Raw genomic sequence first — 22594 nt, 5'->3', positions numbered from 1 at the left:
GTAAGCTACAGGACTATAACAAGCAGCAATAGGCCTTTTCCTGGAAGCACCCAGCTGACTAATGGCCACTAGCCCTGGACTGGACCTGCTGTTAGTCTCTGGCTGACACCTTGCAAGTCTCAAAATGCCTCCCCTGAGGTTCTGAGGCTTAGAAGTGTACTCGTGCAGTTGACTTTAAAAGACTAAGTCAGAGCATGAAATCTTTGACCAGGATGAACCTGGTTGGTCTATCTGACCCGTGCTCCATCATGGTCAGTCTCAAATTGCAAGTAGATCTTGGTCTACCACAACTATTGTCATTAGAGCTTTTTTGGTGTTATTGCTACCTAAAACTTTAAAAAATTCACATCTCCGGTTCCCCTATTTGTTTTTTGTCATTTTGCTTAGGCTTAAAACAGTCACACATTGCCCTAAGTTAAGCCTTTCTTCTCTGTACGATAGCTGCCAGGTGTTTGATCTCAGGTTAATTTAGGGACTTTGCCGGCTCACCCTGGGAAGGACTGTGCTAAATATTTGATGTAGTTAGTTATCCCCTTTATCTTATTACTTATAGTGGGTGTGAGAATAACAAGGATGAGACCTTGGAAGGGATGAAGCAGCAACTGTGGTGCCCAGAGTTAGAAGTGCTGTACCCCAGAGTTACAGTAATATGGCCACCCTTCCCGTAAGAGTGGTGTGGGCTGCTTTAGCCTTGCCTACATCCGTTTTAACATGTCAAAATAAACGTTATCATTTTGTCTCAGAAGTTTGGATCCATACCATTTAGGTGTATAGTACACAAAACCTTAAGGTTGTGCAGCCATGTCCTGTAATTAGGGTAATCAGCTCACTGAAGGGGATTACCAAAATGGTTTCCAGTCCTGAACTTTTCACCTATAAATCATGGTTTCAGGTATTTTAGTCTGATTCATTAAATGAAAGCAAAACAATACTGCAACACCCAGACTGCATTAGCGTATCACACAAAAGTTCAGGGCTGGAAGCAACATCTGTAATGGCCTGGAATACATAGAACAATAGCACATCTGAATGGGTAGTGCATCTACAGGCAACAGAGAGGCTGTGCATTGACAGTGCAGGGACACATGTCCATATAAAACACACATCTATGTCAGTTCAGCAAGGTGGCCAGGTCTGAAGACTGGAACATATTGACAGTTGCTACAAATGAATGACAATGTAGGCCTGGAACTGAGAAGATCAACTGCTGTGAAATGAAGGATACTTCTTGTGACAAGTTGCCCCAGTTTCCTATGGGTTAATGAATATGGGATCATAGAACAAAAGCAAAAGAGGCTACAGGTAGCCAGGGGTCTTTGATTGTAAACAAGTTGGGGGTTGATTAAATAGGAGGCGGTCAATGTCTGTGAAATAAGACGATGCTGATCGGGAGAGTCTAGTCTGGAGCATAATGGAAGGATTATGTTTTTGTTGAGGAGGGAACGCATTCTGCTTGTGTGTGATTGGCTACAGGTTCCTGGTTTGTTTTGAACCATTGCTCAAGAAGCTGTCATATTATTTTTAATGGAGTGAGAAAGTGATGTCGGCGTGTTCTTCTCTACAAGTGAATTTATGGTGCCGGGCCTGATGGGGGTGTGGGGAAGTATGGGTAATGAAGCTCGTGGCTACCAATTTATTGTGCCATTTCCTGGCTTCAAACTTTGGCAAGATAGCTGAAGTACATTTGGAAGGATGAGATTTGTGTTGTGATGCGTTGGTGCAGTTATTGTGTCTTTCAGCAATAGTGCATAATGATCATGTGAGGCAAAAAGTGATTGTGACAAATTCCGCAGAGCTGGTTTATGTACGGGGACAAAGTAAATGGTATTTGCATTATGTGTGAAGGTGGAAGTATACTCTTTGAGGCGTGTTGACCCTGGGAGTAAACAAGCATCAAGGGCAACCACCTTTAACTTGCCACCATTCACTGTGGCCAACAAGCTAATGTTCTGCATGTGTCTTTCAATAAGAAGTGGCAGACATAATGCCTCTGGTCTCAACTGACCTTTAACCTCATGAGTGGATGGTGAGGTAGTTCATGTATGGCATTGATTTGTGCCAATCCTAATGCTAAAAATGACTTGTTTCGTGCACTTGGCAACAAATTGTTAGAGCACTCAAAGTATCCATGCTTAATAAGCAAAGGTATTGGGCCACAGTACGCCTACCGTGCAGTGTCCCTGTGCTTCCTATTACAATCTTCTTGCCCGGAAAAGGCATCAAGTAACAGCGAGATCTATTCTTTAGGATGCTCAGAGCTCGGGGGTACTTAGAAGCACTCTGCAGCTGCTGAAAAGCAAAAGAAAATAAGGAAATCACAATAGAAAGAACCACGACTTTCATATATTTTTATTTTCCTATGTATAATTTAATCTGCTGATAATGATCAGACTGATATTTCTTCTATGAATTTAAGATCAAAACCATGAAATGTTTAATGCTACTATAAAACATGTCAGATTAAAGATAGGGTCCACACAAAAAAACAACAACACAGTAGACCAAAATATTCAAGCTGAAAATACTTAAAATACACTTCTTCATAGCTTCATCCAGTTCATGATCATTTTAAAATAAAATAAAACGTTTAGAAATGTACACATTTTCATGTCCAGGGTGTTCAAAGGAAACGTTATAGGTTTATTACCTACTTTTAAAATATTTCCACTTTCACATGGTTTGATATAGGGGTTTTCAAGATACATAATACCTTGATATTTGATTAATTAGCAGACCACTGTTTTTATTTTTAACTCCCCAAATGCAGCACCCACAGACACAAACAAAATCAAGCACTGGAACATAGATGAAAGTAAAAGTTTGGATTCCTCTTTACTCTTCAACATCAGGTAGTTCTTTCGAACTGAGCCGCAATCCAAGATGAGAATTTACACAATTAATACATTTGTGTGTGTGAGCCAGGCGTGGAGTCTAGTTTTTGTTTCTCTAACATTTTTCTGATCAGCACTACCCACATTTAAAGCCTTTTCAATTTGACCCAATGAGTGAAGAACACAGTTCTGGGAACTTCGAGATGCCAATTGGTTTCCAACCTCCTCACCACAACTCCCAGATTCGTTTTCACAAGCAGAGCTCTGAAGCATTTGTTATGCGACATGCAGCACTATACAAAATCCCCCAAAATATGTAAAGGACAGAGGATATTCTTTATTATTTCAGTGTGATCAACGAATCAAGATGTTTTTTTTTATTTTTCTTCCTAGGCCCTTGGTACCTTCATTTGCCAATTGTCAAAGAAAGCCACATCAGGCAGGGCAGCACTGAAAGAGCTCAGTTTTTTTCTTGTAGATCAGGAGCAGCAGGTGAAAATTGGACATTTTTAATTCTACTTGACTCAAGATGGACCATCTACTGCCCCAGGGTTTCATGTTGAGGCACCAACTATTTCATATTTACCTGCAGCCATGCTGATGCCTAACCTAGCCTTGACTGTGAGTGTGACTGGTGTGGCCAGGGTGTGTGGATAGGGATAGACTGAGTTTGGTGGTGGAGACTGCCTCCCCACCGATATTACTAACGTTGTGAGTTGACTGGACACAGAGGGCAGCTTGTGATGGGACTTTTCGGCTGGAGTAGATATTTTGTTGGGGTGTGTGTTGCACGATTCCGGTGATTTGCGAGATGTGTTGTTCTGGAGTGTTTACCCAGTGGCAGGGAGGGGCGGTTTTTGTTTCTGTTTGGTTTGTTTTTCTGTTGTAGCAGTGGCAAAGTGATGGGTGATAGAGTGGAGTGAAGTGGGCGACGCACAGTAGGTTACTTCATAATACCTTGTTGTAAATACTTCATAATATGGCAACACATTTTAGGGTGGCGACCTGGAATGTGCAGAGGCTCAACTCCTATGTTAAGCAGTACAGGGTTCACACACAACTCAGGGGATAGACTGCTCTGCTGCAAGAAAGAAGAGGAGAGTGAAGCCCACAAGGTGCAGCGGAAATGGAGGGGACCGTTTCACTCCGCTACTTACTCTAACTATGCTCGTGGAGTCTCCATATGGATTCCATGTCAGGTTCCTTTCCAGATGTGGTGCTTTCAGGCTGAAGCGGGAGGTAGATACCTTCTGGTGTGTGGCCTGCTAGACGGAAGTGAAGTGTGCCTACTGAATGCATATGCACCAAACTCGGATGATGGGGCATTCTATTTAGACTAAGAGTGAGTGCTGCTCACTTACCTTGGAACTCCTTATTTTGGGCTGGAGATTTCAACCATGTGTAGGATGGTAGCTGGGATCCACACCCCTCAAAACAAGCAACAAAGCCTAATATGGCAGCTGCACTGAGCGAAGGGATGGCCAGGAGGTCTGCCTAGATGTGTGGCGCATAAGCCACCCAGGTGTTAGGGAATACACATGTTCGGTCTCAACACACAACACGTATAGTCGCCTCGACAGATCCTTAGCAACGCAACAGAGGATTTTGCCACTAAAACAGTGAAAATGCAGATAGTGGGTAGATTCCTCTCAGACTATGCACCACTACTACTAGAGTGGGGGATGGGTGATGACAGACCCATGGTTCCCCAGTGGCATCTATGCCTGGGGGCACTCACTGACTTGCTGTTTCACGAGGAGCTTAGGACGTGACGGGCAGTTATTCTGACTTCAACTGGTCCTCCACGGCACACAGGGGAATTGAGTGGGATGCGCTGAAGGCAGCGATGCAGGGCGAGTGTCTGTCACGTATTAGTGGCACCAGATGCCTCCAAGAGGTGCAACTGCTGCAGGAGGAACAGCAGTTGATCCTTCAGTACGATGCCCTTGCATTAGGGAACCAGCGAGAGTCACTGTTGACAGCATGGAGGGCAGTGGAGGAGACCTGGGATAGATTGGACAGATTAGTTTGGCGGGATTATCATCAGTTTTTGCATCATGAGGGTGACAAGTTGGGACACGTACTGGCATGGTTACTTAAAAGGGAACGCCCGCCCCGGTGATTCTCTCCTTGAGGTGCCTGGATACCACTCTTGCAGGGTCACATCCCACGATTAATCTCCTGCATGACCACCTTGCAACAGTTTGAGGCGAAAGGGAGTTAACCGACTACCAGGGGCGTGGAGCTTCTTGGACCCCCTAACACTCCCTCAACTCTCAGCCAAACAGACGGTAGGCCAAGAGGGGGAGCTATAGGTGGAGGAGCTGAAGGAACCAGTCCATGAGATGGCACGCAACAAGACCCCGGGCCCTGATGGGCTACCAGTGGAATATTATCAAGCATATTCAGCGTTACTCCTCCCCAGACTGTTAGAGAGGTTCTAGGAGGAGCTTGGTTATGGGATGTTACCACAGTCCATGCGTGAAGCACAGATAGTCATGCTCCTCATGCCAGGTAGAGACCTTTCCGATCCCAGTTCTTATCAACCCCTGTCTATGTTGGGAGTGGATGCTAAAATTCTTGCGAAGGCTCTTGCCACTAGGCTGCGGGTCATGGTTACCCATTTAGTGCACAATGACCAGTGTGCCTTCATGCCAGGATGGGGGACTCAAATTAATTTACGAAGATTGCCCCATGTGCTACACACAGTGGCGGATACCGAGATAGAGGCAGTGCTAGTTGCCTTAGACGTCGAAAAAGCATTTGACACCCTCAATTGGGAATTGGACTGGTGTTTCTGTCCAGGGTGAAGCTTCTCTATGCTGATCCTGTCACATGGGTTCGGCCCTGTGGTGTAGGAGCACTTCCCTAGTGGGGGGGAACTAGGCAGGGGTGCCTCCTGTCACCTCTCCTCTTTGCGTTGGCTATGGAGCTGTTGGCACTTTGTTTTCGCCATTACATGGCTGAGGTGGGCGGCATCACCCATGTTGTCTCGCTTTATGCCGATGATGCACTGGTGTAGATCACCCACCCTGAGCAGTCGGTGAGGGCATGGTTGCGCATCATCTCGGAATTCAAGGTAGCATCAGGCCTTCGGGCCAACAAGCAGAAGAAATTGCTGTTTCTTGTAGCCGCACTGACAATGGTGCGACTTGTTTTCTTTAAAAAAAAAAGAATCTTTATTAATTTTTACACGCAAAAAAAACCTACAAATGTTGTTACTACACTTTGAGACCTATTGCAATATCAGTCCACTTGCATTTTTTTGTGCCCGCTGGGTAAGGGGGGCGGAACATTATGTTCTACATAACAGATATTGAACAGCGATATTAATTCACTTCACAGTTTAGCAATAAATGTCATTGTATAAAGCTGCGTTAAAACATAATTAAAACAAAAAAGAAAACCATAACATCATATATCTAGTGTGCCTGTCCTATGACTGCTGTGAGTGTATCACAGCTAAGTGTGCTGCTCGTGTGTCTACTGGGGCTCTACTTCCAGGGTGTGACTTGTTGCGCTCTGAGCAATGGAGCTCGGAAGGGAAAGGGACAATTTTCGCTACCTTGGAATTCAGATAACAAACAACCTTGAGGCCTGCTATAGTCTCAACATGGGCAGTGTCCTCAATGGCTAAAGGATTCCATTTGTTTCTGGGTCTGCCTGCCTCTGTCGGTGGTGGGCAGAGTCACACTGAGCAAGATGGTTCTTTTGCCCTGATGTCTCCACGTTCTTCAAAATGCCATGTATGCTGTCCCGCTGTCTATCTTCATTGAACTCAATAGTCTGATAGTGTCCCTCATGTGGGCGGGTAAGCGCAGCTGAGTTTAACAGGACATTTTGAATCTTGACACCGACCTGGGAGTTTGGGACTGCCGGACCTACAGCTATAATACTTTGCGGGTCTCATACAATATGCAGCTAAGTGGTGTTCCGAATGCCCAAACATGGAGAAGAATCTACTAGGCACATGGGGAACAGAAGCAGATCTCCCGCAGTGCCTCATAATGGGTGTGGGTATCCTGGAAAATCACCCCTTTAGTGTCTGTAAGGTGGCAACAGCCTGGGACCATACGTTAAAGTGGATACTAAAATGGGCCCCCTACGCCATACTTCTGCCCGTTCGTTGGCTGAAGCCAATTTGTGATATACAATCTGTGATGGACCTGAAGCAATGGCTTATGGTCGGTTGTAATATAACTGGTGATCTCCATCTTAACGGCACCTTCCTCACAATTGCAGGGGCTCAGGATGTGTTTAGCCTTCACCAAGGTCAGTTCCTGCAATACACCTGGATATCCCGAATGATTCGCGAGATCTGGAACGATTTCCCAGCAAAGCCTGAGGAGGCTCAGACACTACAGATAATACTTGTCCCTGGATTACCTCAGGGATGTATCTCAGGTATTTATAAGGCTCTTAAAGGGGTTCACAATATCCGCATGTCAGTAGGTTGGGAGAGGTGGGCAGAGGCTCTGAAGGAGCCTCTCACCGATGGGGCCTTGAAGAGAACATTTTCCCAGGTTAGGGAAGTAACACAAAGTTCAAACTCACAGTTTTACGACTTACACTAGGCCTATGTGACTGCACAGCGTCTATACATGTGGACCAGCCCCAGTGTCCTTTCGCCACATGACATGGGATTGTAGCAAGTTACATGTGATTTGGGGGGAGGTCTTGAGGGCATTATGTGTAATCACATGGATGCCAGTGGAGTCCTCAGTCAATGATTTGTTGCTTTGGGTGCTCCCGGCACCTAAACGTGGGACCCAGAAGAATCGTATGTTTGCACTCATGGGCCTTGTCCTGGCCAAGTGACAGTTGGCCATCCACTGGATGCAGCCCACGGCTCCGGCCAGAAGGAAAGGGCTGGCGGATATCCAAGAATGGGGCATGGCTGAGGAGCGGTGACTGTGAGCAGTATGCACGGATAAACATGCTGATCGTGATAGGGAGTTGTGGGAGAGCATGTTATATAGTTTGTCAGAAGAGATGTTACCTACAGCCACCCCCCAGCACATCTGGGGACTAGGAGCAGAAGTGATGGTTCAAATGCTGTGTCGGACATGGACTCTGGGTGAGTTACTTAGTCTATGTGTGATTCGGAGTGACATGGGGGATGTGTCTGAGGTGCTGTGGCCATGTCTATTTTCCCAGCATCCCCTGCTCCTTACCCCATCTCACATTTACTCCTTTTCCCTGGTGCGTGAGAGGGTCTTCAACCCTGGTGACATGCTGCTTCATTTATTCTACTGCTGTTTTACTTTAATATAGGATATGTATTTCTATTGTCCTATTATTTATTGTTTATATTGCAGAATTGGGAAATAAGTCATTCTACTGTCACCCTGGAAGTTGTATGAGACATACTGTAGCCCTTTGTAGCTCCATTATGCCAGTGCTAAGTGTGCCTTAATCTTGTGCCAAATGCTAATAAAAACAAGTTTTTAAAAATCCCTTCATCGCCTATGGTGGCATGTTGACTGACAGAGTTAAAGCCCGCTAAGAATGCAACACCCATTTCGGAGATGCATTTAAGTACCTCCAAGACGACAGCAACATTCTTACCTCTGTAACAGTGTTTATATATTTCTGTCCACCTGGGACTCCGTAGACAGGAGGGTAAAACCAGTCTCTGACCAGAATATCTAAATGCTGAAACATAAAAGGAAACAATGTGGCATCAGTGTTGGTTCAGTTTCTAGGACAGCAAATCTCACACCTAACACACATTCTGCGCAACACGTGTTTCGCACCGACCCGAGGCCTATAAAACCAGCAATGTAAATATACCTGCTGCACGTGGAAAACAATAAAATAGCCCACTGGGGGCAGGAATAACTCGAGAAAGAAAAATTACAAAGTCATATCAAGTATATTGTCAACCAAAGAGAAGATAAAATGATTATCCTGAAAATCTTTATGACATGGTATGGTAAATCAAATCATCTATGTAGATGAGAAAAGGAGAAAACTTGAAAAAAGATTGTTTATGAAGAAAAACTAAATGGGGAAATGAATACAAATGATGTACAAAGAAATCCTCAAAAAAGAAATAATGATAATAAAGATTCCAATAACAATTTGAAACATCACAGATGATTGTATCTAATTTCATCATGAAGGTGACACCCCAATGGATTAAAGAAATCACTTTTTTCACAAGAAGACTGAAAATTATATTCAGAATTGCATACAACACTTTTTTGCATGCTTTTACAGACTCAAACCGAAGTAACTGCAGTTCCCATGAACATGGAGTAAAAAACATGAAATGAAGCATATCACAGTGAATTAACCTTAAAGAGTGACAAAGGACCATATGATTATCCAGTGATCAAGGACATGATAGCAGAAACACATCAGGGTTTATTTTGGTGTGACAAACGAAATAAATATTTTTTCACTTCCATTCTTTTTGCTCCAGACAGGGCAAGTCGTTTTGTTTTCACCAGCACCCAGCGCCCCCAATAATTTGAAAAAGGAGCACCGCGATCAACTGAAAGTGAACCACTGTCTTGGATATGGATAGATCTTCAAAAAACTGTACCAATTCAAATCTAGGATACGCACATACTCTAAAAAAGTGGGATATCCGATAATCTTAGTAATCTCACAACTGGTGGAATTGATTTGTCTGTTACCTTAGATGGACTACAGACTAATCAAACTGAAGAGGTTAAGTACAAGAATTTGGAGAGTTTTCTTGATGATCTGGGGGTTGTATATGATTGTTCTTTTCCTAGTGGTTTCCACCCACTTCTGCTTTCGTCCCTTAAATGCTGTATGATGCTATAGATCCTTTTCATGAGAGTGGTAGGAGGAACAGGTGTCCATCGCGGAGGACAAAGCAGAAGGGATGGCAAAGAAAGTCCTTTGGCTGCGTTATATTGATGACCTTTTTATCACCTGGAAAGGTATACAAAGACCTGCAAAGGAGTCTATGGACAAATTGATGGATAATACTCTCAATCTGAGGTTTATATGTACCACCAGCAGAGACAGTATTGTGTTTTTCAAAGTACAGATTGATGTTCGGAATAATAAAACTTGTAACAAGCCTGTTTAGAAAGCCTACTGAGGGTAACAGCCTTCTCCATGCCCTCAGACGTCACCCAGAGACTCATGTGGGGTATCCCCTATGAGTGTCTGCTGAGGACAAGGAGGAACTGCAGTAATGATGAGTCATTTGAGGTTGAAAAAAGGAGGATGAATACTAGATTCAGAGAGAGATATCCTCGGTGGGTTCTAAATAAGGGCAGGCCACTAAAAGCATTAAAACAGTCAAGTGGGATGAAACTATTCCAGAACAGGATACGGGAGACTGACATAGACAGTATCCATCTGGTGACCACATTCAATGTGTGCTCCAATAACATCAAGAACACAGTTTCCCAGAATTGGAATATTTTTCGATTTGACCCAGTCATTAGGAAGTACAGTGAGAATAAACCCAGTGTGACCTACAGGAAGGACCTCTCGCTAAGGGACCTACTGGTCAAATGTGATATGACCATCAATAACAAAACTACTGACCATCTGCTAAAGGGTTTTTCTCCTGTGGCCTTGCACGGCTCGTAAGAATAGCAGACGTGGTGAGGTTTTTGAGGTGCCATATGGGAGAGGGACTAGGAACAACACTCAGTTCCTCACTTGAAACTCCCAGTATGTTATCTATATCCTAGAGTGTCCTTCCAATAAAGAGACTTGGGGAGTACTGTGCATATAGTCAAGAAAAGGGTTCTCGAACATATGAGAGCCACCGACAAGGCAGATCCCCAATATCCTGATGCCAAACATTTTGATGAGATTCATTTCAGGGACAGATCTAAATTCAGCTTTTTCACTGAAGAACACGTCATACAAAACAAGAGAGGTGAGAACAATGCTCGGACACTGAGAAGAAAAGAATCAAGATATATCAGAGACCTTGAGACTAAGAGCCCAAGAGGTCTCAACTCTGAAGAAGTACTAAGGGTCCACTTGGGCAATGAGTAGTTTCCCCCCTGTCGTTGGGTAGTTTGCTGCATACTTGGGCTACTTGGTTGCATTTATGTATTGGGGTATTGCTAGCTCTGTAGTCCCTGTGGGTTTCCTTTTCTTTTGCTGTTTGTAACTCTACGCAAATTTTGGTTTTTAACAGTTACACGTTCATTTCAAGAAGAAAGGAAGGAAGGGAATCACACCTAGCTGTTGTGATGCCTCCTGGCAGAAGCCTCCAACCCTGATTTGCTATGCAGCACATGGATGTCTGGTTCCTGCATAGTTAAGATTTGTTTTTCATTTGTCTTTTACCCATTTCAGGGCGTCTGTAGATATTTTTGTTTTGCGAGTGCAAATCAGCCATTCACTAAATACACACTCAGTCTGGCGTGTGACCTTCAGTTTGATTTCATATTTATTTATCATGTATACCCCGTCTGCCCTCTAGGCTTTATTTCCTGACACTCTGTACCATGGATAGTTCCTGAGTGAGTGTATCCCCCTCTGTTTGGTGTATCCATGACTGATGTTGGCCCCTCACATAGTGCCTAATTAGGATGTTGGATGGAACGCCACCGTCACTGGTGGTCCGCTCGACAGCCAGGATAGCGGGTTGACCATATAATGATGCAGTCGGTCAGACCGCTGTGGTCGGAGGGACAGACCGATGCCTCCAACAGGCTCTAGGAGCCCATGGGGCATCAGTCGGTCCGTAATCCCTACAATGGGGGTGGTGCCTGTGCAGCCACCACCAATGGGGATTACGATGTCCCTTTCCAACAGCCTTTTCATTGCGGTCCCACCGCCATGGAAAAGCTTTCGTAAAGGGACTTTGGAGGCCCATAAAAAGGCTCCTATCCCCTAGGGCCTCTGCTAAATGGCCTGAGGGACACATGTGGTGCCCCCCCCTCAAACATCCACGTATTGTGTGCCGGCACCACATGGTGCCTGGCTCATGGTGCATGGATGTTCAAAAAGATCCCTTTTTCTACTGCGTCTTGTACTGTGGCAAGTTTCCAGGCTGCAGAACAAGCCGCAATGGAAAAAGGGATGCTTATGACTGCCCGCATGGCGGTCGTATCGTAAATGGTTTTTTGAGACTGCGCACTCTTTGTCAGACAGTCTCTAGCCCGAAACAATCTGACCACCATCGTAATAAGGCTAACAGTGTTATTTACGTACCCATGATTTACATTTCTCTCTTCCTTTGGCATTATTTATTTGATGTCAGCTTACTGAATTTTCTTATGCCATGTGTTCATACTATTTGATGGATTTATTGACCTTGATTACAAACCAGCCAAATGTTACAATTTTATGATTTGTTTTCACATGTGTTTCTTTGAGTTAGATTGTGCTTTTGCTGCAGGAATGTCATTTAAGTTACGTAGAACACTGAGACAGTCTGTCTATAATTGTATTTTGTGATTTATAGGGCACTAGCTTACTCGTCGCGCGTTGCTATGATCTAAGAAGAAAGGAAATTCAAGGAAACTCGTTATGATAACATTCAATTTACATTGTGTCAATTTTATTGAAACTTATTCATTTTAATATGAAAAACATTTGAAAGTGTGGCTTGAGCAGTGCGTACTCGATCGGCTTCCAATCTAGATTCTCGTTGCTCTCCTGTTTCATTCGAGTGGGCTTGAGCAGTGTGGAATTGATCGGTTTCCAATCTTGATTCTCGTTGCTCTCCTGTTTCATTCGAGCGGGCTTGAGCAGTGCGTAATAGATCTGTTTCCAATCTTGATTCTTGTTGCTCGTTCGTTTTAGAAGAACGGGCTTGAGCAGTGCGTACTCGATCGGCTTCCAATCTTGATTGTCTTTGCTTGTTCGTTTGAGAAGAACGTGCTTGAGCAGTTTGTGTTCGAACAGCTTCTAATCTTGCTTCCCGTTGCTCGTCTGTTTCTGAAGCATGTAATTCCTTTTTCTTTCGTGCTTCAGATGTAGATCGACCAATCGATTTCCGTTTGGGGGGCATAACTGTCGATGATGCTCGCAAATTCGCTGCCAATTTCAGTATTCAAAAGGATTATGAGGGCCCTGGGGGCTGATATTTAAAAAAATGTTATGCCAGAAACCTTCGCAGGAGTGTACTGAACGACTTCCCAAAGTTTCATGGCGATCGGATGAATGGTGTAGTAATGCATAAAGGACAAACAGACAGACACACATGTAATTTGCTCCTATACTTTTGAGTAACTCTACTACTTTTGTCTGTTCACTGTTTGAGTGTAAAGTTACTCCAATGTGTAGCCTTATGTCTCCACCAGAAACAAGGGGGTGGAGTCAAATTTTAGAGTGTAAATTACTGCCGCCAAAATAGAGCAATAATAGGTCCAGCACTAAAAATGGCCAATCACTGGTATTGCAACACCCTCCCTTAGAAATCATTGGATGTAGGCATTTTACTAAAAGCCCATAGGAAATAATGTAAAATTAAACTATTTAAATAATTAAAAAACATAAACTAACCTGGGGCCTCATTACCATGTCAGGCGGACTCGCGTCCGCCTGACACCATTGTGGAATCGGGACTGTCTGACCTCCAGTCGGCAGTCCTGACCACAGTATTAGTCGCATTAATCGCATATCTCTATGGGAGCTTGAGCTGCGGTCGGAGACCGCCTGCAGCACAAGCTCCCTTAGAGAAATTAGTTTTTGTTAATCCCTGCACCGCGTGGCAGGCACCACATGGTGCATGCCACTCAGTTCGGGGATTGACAGGGGGACACCATATGTGCCCCCCAGCCCGCAACCAGGCGCCACCTGTATTATAAATATGTGTTGTTTTATCAGTTAGATAGAGTAGTTTCTTACCTGTAACTCCAGTTCTGTAGTAGGGGTATCTCGGTTATAGTCATAATCTTGTGAATTGTCCCGCCCATTTGCGTGGACCCCGGAGCAATGGAAATAGTCTCTTAAGTGGTCTTTTTCTGCAGTCTTGCATAGACACTTAAGAGAAAATCAAAGACAAATACTGCAGCCTAAAACTACAAGGCTACATTGGCCAGCACTTCATCTTGAAGAGAAAAGGATAGCCAAACAATATTAAAATTGATACATTTTGCCAAGTTTCACACACAGAAACTCCCCTTCACAAAAATCCTTTATCATGATAGAGAGGAAGGGTTGGACAGACAAGCCCTCATAGGCTGCCATTATGTGTCTGGAAAAGGGATACCGTGACTTTAAGGAACTCTCCAGAGACCATCGGTATCCCAGGATGCACAGCCAAAGGCAAGTTACTTTCAGTTCTTTTTGAAGGTGTATAAAGCCAGGCCTATAGTATTCAGTATATTATTGTTTCATCCACCGGGGAGGAGGGAGGGTAGCTTATGACTATAACAGAGATACCCCTACTACAGAACTGGAGTTACAGGTAAGAAACTACTCCTTCTGTAGTAGGGGATCTCTGTGTATAGTCATAATCTTGTAAATAGAATGGCATGCCCATCCCCACAAACCAAACCAGCGGTGGAGGAAACAGACAAAACCACTACTGTGCAAACAGATTTCTCAACGAAGCCTGCCCAACCTGAGCGTCTGCCCTGGCATCCGAATCCAGGCAGTAATGTTTGGAGAAGGTATGGACCGACTTCCAAGTGGCAACCTTACAGTTATCTGCAATGGGAACATTACGTAGCAAAGCCGTCGTAGCCGCTTTGCCCCTGGTGGAATGAGCCTTAGGCTTACCCCTACGGTTTTGTTAGCCTTCGGGTAACATAGCTGGATACAGGACACAATCCACCTAGAGATGGACTGTTTAGAGGTGGCAAGACCAGTCCTGTCTGAACCGTAATTGACAAATAATTGGTCTGACCTACGAATGTCCTTGGTCTTATCCAAGTAGAATTTCAACACCCTTCTTACATCCAGGGAATGAAGAGACCTATCCGCCGGAGAGGAAGGATGTTGGAAAAACGTAGGTAAAGTTATCGTCTGATTAACATGGAAATCAGAAATTACTTTAGGAAGGAACTTAGGGTGTGTCCTCATGACAACCTTAGATGCATGAAATACAGTATAAGGCTCTTGGTGACACAAAGTCTGGATCTCACTCATCCTGCGGGCCGATGTTCTAGCCACAAGGAAAGCCGCTTTCCAGAACAAATGCTGTAGAGATGCCTTATGAATAGGCTCAAAAGGCTCCTTCATCAACCTTAACAGCACCACATTCAGCTTCCATGAAGGCGAAGGACACCTAACAGGGGGAAATACCTTCTTCAATCCTTCCAAAAAATCTTTAATTACAGGAATCTGGAAAAAGGACGTTTGTGTAGGGCATTTACTATACACAGTTAATGCTGCGAGGTGAACCTTAATAGAATGGAAATTAAGGCCAGATTGAGCTAAATTCAAGAGGTATGGAAGGATGACATCTTCCTTGCAGGAGGTAGGATCAGCATTCTTGGATGTGCACCAGATGCAGAACCTTTTCCACTTGTAGGCGTAGGAAATCCTAGTGGATGGCCTTTTAGCCTCCTTAAGTATTTCCATGCAGTTGTCAGTGTCCATACTGTACTATCTCAGGAGCCATGCCGCCAAACTCAACGATGAGAGGTTGGGGTGCACCATCTGCCCCCCCGAACTTTGTTAGAAGGTCCGGCTGACACGGAAGCCGCAGATGGGATTGGAGAGACCGGTGGAGCAGGTCTGTGAACCACCACTGTCGAGGCCACTCTGGAGCAATGAGGATCATTTGCGCTCTCGATTCAGACAGCTTGATGAGCACTGCTGGAATCAGGGTAATGGGTGGAAAAGCGTACCATAGCGCATTTCCCAGAGTCCCCGGTTGGTAAAACCTGGAGGCGAAGTCTCGCGTCCGCTTGAGCATTCTGCACACCTGGTAGAATGGTAGCCGTTATCGCTGGCCCTCTGGCTAACAGCCAGTGCCAAATCGCTTGCGATTCTTGAGACAGTGTGCACGATCTCGAGCTCTCCTGATTGTTGAGGTAATACATTGTAGTCTTATTGTCCGTCTGCACAAGCAGGGAGTCGGTCCGGAAGGACAGATTAAAGGCTTTCAGCGCCAAATGAACAGCTCTGAGTTCCAGAAAATGTATGTGATACGTGGATTTAGCCTGGGACCACGTTCCTTGGATCTGTAGATGGTCCGAATGTGCTCCCCAGCCCTGGAGAGAAGCATCTGTCACAATGGTTTGTATGGGAATGTCCTTGTGGAACGGAACTCCCTTGAGGAGATTCTCTGCTGAACACCACCATTTCAGGGACTGCTGAGCGCTTAGAGACAGTTGGATCCTGTCCTCCCAGCTCCCCTGTTTCTGGTCCCGTTGATCCTCCAGACATTCCTGCAGTGGTCTCATGTGGAGTCGTGCATGTGATGTGAGGATGATGCAAGAAGCCATCGACCCCATAAGAGAAGAGACCGTCCTCACTGTCGTTGATGGAACGGACATGAGAGCCTGAGCCTTCCGAAGGATCGATAAGCGTCGCTCCTCCAAAGGACAGAGGCTTGCTCTGAGAGTATTGATGGAGGCTCCCAACTACTGCAGACACTGAACAGGAGTTGGAACGGACTTGGACATGTTGATGTGCAAACCCAGCTGGTTCAACAGAACGGCCGTCCTGTTGAAATGCAATTGCGCTTCCTGGAAGGTGGAGGCTTTGATCAACCAGTTGTCCAGGTACGGGTAGACAAACACCTTGTTCTTTCTCAGGTGCGCTGCCACCACTGCCATGCATTTTGAAAAATTCCTGGGTTCAGACTTCAGACCAAACTGGTCTGAAGTACTGATAGTGGTTGGTGCCGACTAGGAAGCGTAGGAACTTCCGATGTTGCTGTGCCATGGGCACATGGAAGTACACATCTTGCAGGTCTATTGTGCAAAGCAGGTCTCCACGATGTAGCTGAGGATAGATCTGGTGCAAGGACAGCATGCAAATTTTTCCCTACAAATCCATTTGTTTGCTTGTCGCAAATCCAGAATGGGCCTGAACTCGTTCTTGTCCTTTTTGCGTACCGGAAAGAACCTTTAGTATAGACCCTTTCCCCTTTGAGACATAGGGACGTCTTCTATCGCCCTTTTTCTTAACAGGGTATCGGCCTCCGCTTGAAGTTCGCGCAGGTGGTATTGCGAACGAACTGGAGGAATAGCTGGAGGAGGGCTGACAAAACAAAAACTGTATCCATTGCAAACAATATTCAGCACCCACTTGTCCGGAGTAATTTTTCTTCACTCTGCCAAGTAATTCTGTATGCTTCCCCCACCGAAATGGGTAACAGACGAGGGGGAATCCCTCAGGGCTTAGACCCGGCCGTGCACTTATTCCCCGAGGAGGCCTGCTGCCCGCCTCTGCCCCTCTGACGCTTCTGGAAGGGCTGCCTCTGATATTGTTGTTGCTTCTGCTGCTGTTGGCCAGCTTGGCGACCTTACCCTCGCTGGAATCTCTGGGAGGAGTAACGCCTCTGGAAGGGGCGGAACGACTTCCACTGGTCCTTTGGTTTCTACGAACCTACAGCTTTGAGTTTCCACTTCTGCCTTCATGCAGGCCATCTCCTCATCTGCATGAGTCCCGAATAGGCTAGAGCCCGAAAAGGGCAAGTTGGCAATGCGCTGCTTTGCCTCTGGCTTAAGAGAGGTAAGGCGCAATCAGTAGTGGCATCTCAGGTTTATGCCATAGCAGTACCCATGAGCAGCCAGGAGACAGGTGTCTGCCGCCACGCTGATGACTTGATTGGAAACCATTGTGCCTTTATTCAGGATCTCTTGAAAATCTTCCCTTCTGTCCCTCGGGAGGAGCTCAATTAATTGTTGCAGGGACTCCCACAATGAACGATCATACCAACCCCAAAGCGCCATCGAACTGGCAGCTTTCATAGAGGTGGCAGCTGTACTGCAGACCTTTCTCACAGCTGAATCCATATGACGGCTCTCATTGTCCGAAGGGATTGTGGACGAAGGAGCAGTAGAATGCTGTTTTTTGGCCGCTGTCACAATGACCGAATCCGGGACAGGATCTGACCTCAAAAATGCTGGATCTGAATCCGGGGGCCTGTACTTTTACTGAGGTCGGGATGGAGCAGACTTCACGAGGCCGGTGTCAGAAACAGTTCCATGGCCGGTTCCTCCAGCCCTGGCACCAAAGGCAGCATAGGGCGAAAGAAATGCGTTACTTACCTGTAACAGCAGTTATCCAGTATTGGTGTCTTTCATAGATTCACATGCCTGAATCATTCCCCGTCGCCGAGACGGGAGCCTCCGGTACATAAAAAAGTAATGTCCTAAGGACATACATAGAGAACATAGGCCGAAGGGCCTCCCCTTTGGGGCCTTTCCACTTCCTTATGTAAAAAGGACCTAACTCTCATCGTTAGCCAATCAGCTCCGACCTCCCTCTAGAACCTTCCCGGGAGGAGCCTCCGTCCCTCAGATTTTCGTACGCACCCAGCTAGGGTGTCGCAATCTAGACATAGAGGTACGTGAGTCCTTACCGGGGAGGCGGGAGGGTTGCATGTGAATCTATGAAAGACACCAATACTGGATAACTGCTGTTACAGGTAAGTAACGCATTTCTTATCCAGTATTTGGGTGTCTTTCATAGATTCACATGCCTGAATCAGAGTAGCCAGCAGTTATACATGCATAGTGGTAAAGCACATTCTCACCTCCAGCAGATCTGCATAAATTACAGACAACATGAGAGAAACATGGTAATATACAGTCATGCATATAGCAGAAAAACCATGAAGAATGTGCATACCTGGATGGCGGGACGAGGTAAGGCTCACCTTATTGGAAGAGATGGCGTAGCACCGCTTGTCCCACTGCAGCATCCTTCTGCAGTTCGATGTCCAGGCAGTAATGCCTGGAAAAGGTGTGCGGGGACTTCCAGGTCGCCGCTCGGCAAATGTCTAGGACCGTCACTCCAGCAAAGAGCGCCGCCGACGCGGACATCGCCCTGGTAGAGTGGGCAGCCACTCGGTCCGTTAAAGGCCGTCCGGCCTGATCGTGGCAAAACGCAATCGCTGATGAAATCCAGCGGGAGATGCTCTGTTTTGTTAGGGGCAAACCCATTCGCGGGTTGCTGTAGGCTACAAACAGTTGAGAAGACTTTCTGACATCTTTGGTTCTGTCCAAGTAGAATTTGAGACATCTTTTAAGGTCCAAGGAATGCAGCGCCCTTTCTGCCGCTGTGGAAGGGTTCGCAAAAAAGGACTTGAGGACAATTGGTTCGTTCAGATGAAAGTCTGAAGGCACTTTAGGTATGAATTTAGGGTTGGGCCTGAGTACCACTCGGTCGTGTCTGAATTGGAGATACGGTTCCTGAATAGACAGCGCCTGAAGTTCGCTGACCCTCCTGGCTGACGTCAGGGCGAGCAGGAGTGCCGTTTTCCAGGAGAGATGTTTGAGAGAGGCCCGGTGTATGGGCTCGAATGGGTGTTTCATGAGTTGGTTGAGCACCAAGTTCAACTGCCAGGTTGGAGGGACTTTCCGAGGCCTCGGAAAGGATCTGTAGAGCCCCTTTAGAAATTGCTTTATCAGCCGACTGGACCATAGTGAAGGCCCTGATGAGGTCCTGGTGAATCTAGAAATCGCAGCCAGATGAACCTTAATGGAGGCGTGAGCCAGCCCCGATTGAGCCAGGTGGAGGAGGTACGGTAGCAGCTGCACTGAGGTAACCCGTAGAGGGTGTAAGCCCTGTTCCGAACACCACAAGCAGAATCTCTTCCACTTCAGCGAGTAGGTCTTGTTCGTACTGCCCGCCCTCGCTTTGGCTAGGACGGCCCTGCAGTCCTGCGGGATCTCTAGGTCTCCGAACTCTCGGTGCTCAGGAGCCAGGCCGATAATTTGAGCGAGCGGAGGTTCGGGTGGTGTACCTGGCCTCCGGACATCGTTAAGAGGTTCGGGTGTTGTCGCAGGTGAATCGGGGGCCTGATGGAGAGGCGAAGCAGGTCCGAGAACCAGTGTTGTCTCGGCCAGTACGGAGCAATCAGGATCAGGGTGCACGGCTCCGTCTTCATCTTCCGGAGGAGCCTCGGTATCATCGGGAACGGAGGAAAAGCGTACGCAAACACGCTGAACCAGCCGGTGGAAAAAGCATTTCCCAACGACCCCTGTTGGGGATGCCAGCTTGCGTAGCTTGGGCATTTGGCGTTCCCTGCCATCGCGAAGAGATCGATCTTCGGGGCTCCCCATTGCGAGAAGATGTGGGCTACGGTGTCGCCGTTCAGCTCCCATTCGTGGGAGAGAGAGGTCTGCCTGCTGAGGGCGTCCGCGATGGTATTGTCCTTCCCGGGAACGTACTCCGCCTTGAGGGAGAGCCCGTGTGCCACCAACCAGTTCCAGATTTTCTGCGATTCTCGTGAGAGAGAGAGAGAGATCGCGTTCCCCCTTGTTTGTTCAGGTAGTGCATCGTCGTGGTGTTGTCCGTTTTGACGAGCACCGGGGAAGTTCCGATACGTGGCAGGAATGCCTGCAGAGCCAGATACACAGCCCTCAGCTCCAAGAGGTTGATGTGTAGTAGTTTCTCTTGGGCCTCCCATTTGCCGCTGACTCGAAGGTCCAATAGAACAGCGCCCCAGCCTTCCAGGGAGGCATCTGTCGTGATAACCAGAGGTGCCGGCGGCAGGAGGAACTGCAAGCCGGCCGTCAGGTGTTTCCGCCTTCTCCACCACAGAAGGGCCTTTGTGATGGCCGGTGTGATCCTGATAATGTCCTCGAACGAGCCGGAACTCTGTTTCCATTGCCTCGCCAGAGCCTCCTGCAGGGGACGCATGCGGAGCCTGCAGTGCGGTATGAGGAGAATGCAGGAGGACATCATCCCTAGCAGGGAGGTGAATGTCCTGACTTTGATGCGAGATTTCTTGGCCACCGCCGCGGCCAGAGACAGTATTTTGTTGGTCCTGTCCTCCGAGGGGAAGGCCTTTGCGCAATCCGTGTCTAAGGTAGCCCCTAGGAAGGTGATCCTCGTTGATGGAGTAGTGCAGGATTTTTTGAGGTTGATCGTCAGACCCAGCTGTTGAAAAAGTGCGCTGCAGGCGTTGGAGGAAGCGGCCGCGCCCCCCGGAGAAGGCGCCTTCACCAGCCAGTCGTCCAGGCAGGGGAATACCTGGTGACCTCTTTGCCGCAGGAAGGCTGCCACCGGTGCCAAGCACTTCGTGAAGATACGTGGCGCGGATTTGAGGCCGAATGGCAAGACCTTGAACTGATAATGTCTGCCTGCTACCTCGAACCGCAGGAACCTCCTGTGCCTTGTGAGGATGGGGATATGGTAGTAGGCGTCCTGTAAGTCCAGGGAGACCATGGAGTCTCCCCTCTCCAGCGCTCCCAGGATCTCCTGTATTGTTACCATCCGGAAGGATTGACTCCGAAGGAAGGCGTTGAGCGCCCGGAGGTCCAGGATTGGTCTCCACTTGTCTCCCTTTTGTTGGACCAGGAAGAAGTGGGAATAAAATCCCGTCCCCTTCTGGGACGCTGGGACCCTCTCGATGGCTCCTTTTACCAACATGGCGGAGACTTCCTTGAGAAGGAGGTGCAGGTGTTTGTGAGCACGCTTCAGCGGAGGTGTGTTGGGAGGGGTGTTGATAATTTCGAGGGAATGTCCAAATTGAATTATCTGTAGTACCCACCGATCCGTAGTGATTTTTCGCCAATTGGGGAGGAAGTGGGTCAGTTTTCCTCCAATTTGAAAGGATTGAGACGGTGGTGGGACTGGCTGGAGTAAATGGTCACTGGCGGCCGCCAGCGCCCTTCTTGGCGGATTTGCCTCTGAAGGATGACCTCCCATAGGACGACTGTCGGTTCTGTTGTTTGTGCTGGGGCTGGTTCCTGTTGCCGTAGGAGTAGGACGACCTATTTTGGTAGGAACCTCTGTAGGAGTACTGGCCTCTGGAGCGGCCACCCCGAAAGGACTGGTTCCGGGACTGGAGGGAGCCCAGCGCCCTTGCCGTGTCGGTATCCTTCTTAATGGCCTGGAGTGCTTCGTCGATCTTTTCCCCAAAAAGAAACTGACCATCGAATGGCATGTCCAGCACTTTAGATTGGACCTCTTGTCGAAAGGATGTTGCCTTGAGCCAGCCCTGGCGTCGGAGCACGGCAGCCCCGGCCAACTGGCGGAATCCAGTCATGGCTGCGTCGATGGCGCAGTCGATGATCTCTGCAGCTGAGTTTTGTCCTTCCGCTAGGAGAGCTTTCACCTCGTCCTGGACCGTGGCTGGCAGGTCTTGCAGGTAGGGGGCAATGTCTTCCCATAGCTGGCGGTTGTAGCGACCTAGCAGGGCGATGGAATTTGCCACCTTGATGGTCATGGCGGACGTGGTAGAGAACCGTTTGCCTATGGTGTCCAATTTTCTGCCTTCCTTGTCCGGGGGTGCGGACAGTGGCGAGGATGGGTTGCGGGATTGTTTTTGGGCCGCCTGAGTCACTACCGAATCCGGTTTGGGGTGGCCGGTAAGGCAGGCCGGCGCGGTAAGCGGGGCCTTATATTTTTTGTCCAGGCGCGGAACAACCGCAGGCACCGAGGCAGGCGTAAGCATCAACTTCTTGCCTTGTTCCCACAGAAAGTCTATAACTGGAATAGACTTGGCCGACTTCTGGATGTGCTCCTTGAAATCATGGAGGAAGCATTCTGTTTCCGTGGATTCCACCGCCATGTGAAACCTCTTAGCCGCCCTGTCCACTAGCTTGTGGAACCCCCCAACGTCCGTCGCTTCAGTTTGGCGCGGTTGTGGGGATGCCGGGGTTGACGAATGCTGGGATGACGCAGCATCGGCGTCGTCGTTTCTCTGGTCCGAGTCGACGTCTTGCACTTCA

General features: G+C 47.4%; 1 protein-coding gene across 1 annotated transcript in view; it reads right to left on the bottom strand.

Annotated features, from left to right (window-relative positions):
* The window catches only part of LOC147703614 (RING finger protein 112-like), a 279448-nt gene that overhangs the window by 103323 nt on the left and 153531 nt on the right, over positions 1-22594 (bottom strand). The window contains exons 9-10 of the mRNA XM_086931948.1: positions 8400-8486; positions 2169-2289 (exon numbers count right to left, since the gene is read on the bottom strand). Coding sequence (XP_086788074.1) covers positions 2169-2289; positions 8400-8486 — 208 coding nt within the window. The remainder of the gene's footprint in view (positions 1-2168; positions 2290-8399; positions 8487-22594) is intronic.

Source organism: Lissotriton vulgaris, chromosome 7 (genome assembly GCF_964263255.1).
Source record: "Lissotriton vulgaris chromosome 7, aLisVul1.2, whole genome shotgun sequence".
In the NCBI taxonomy this organism is placed as follows: Eukaryota; Metazoa; Chordata; class Amphibia; order Caudata; family Salamandridae; genus Lissotriton; species Lissotriton vulgaris.
This window is presented reverse-complemented; position numbering and strand designations above follow the sequence as displayed.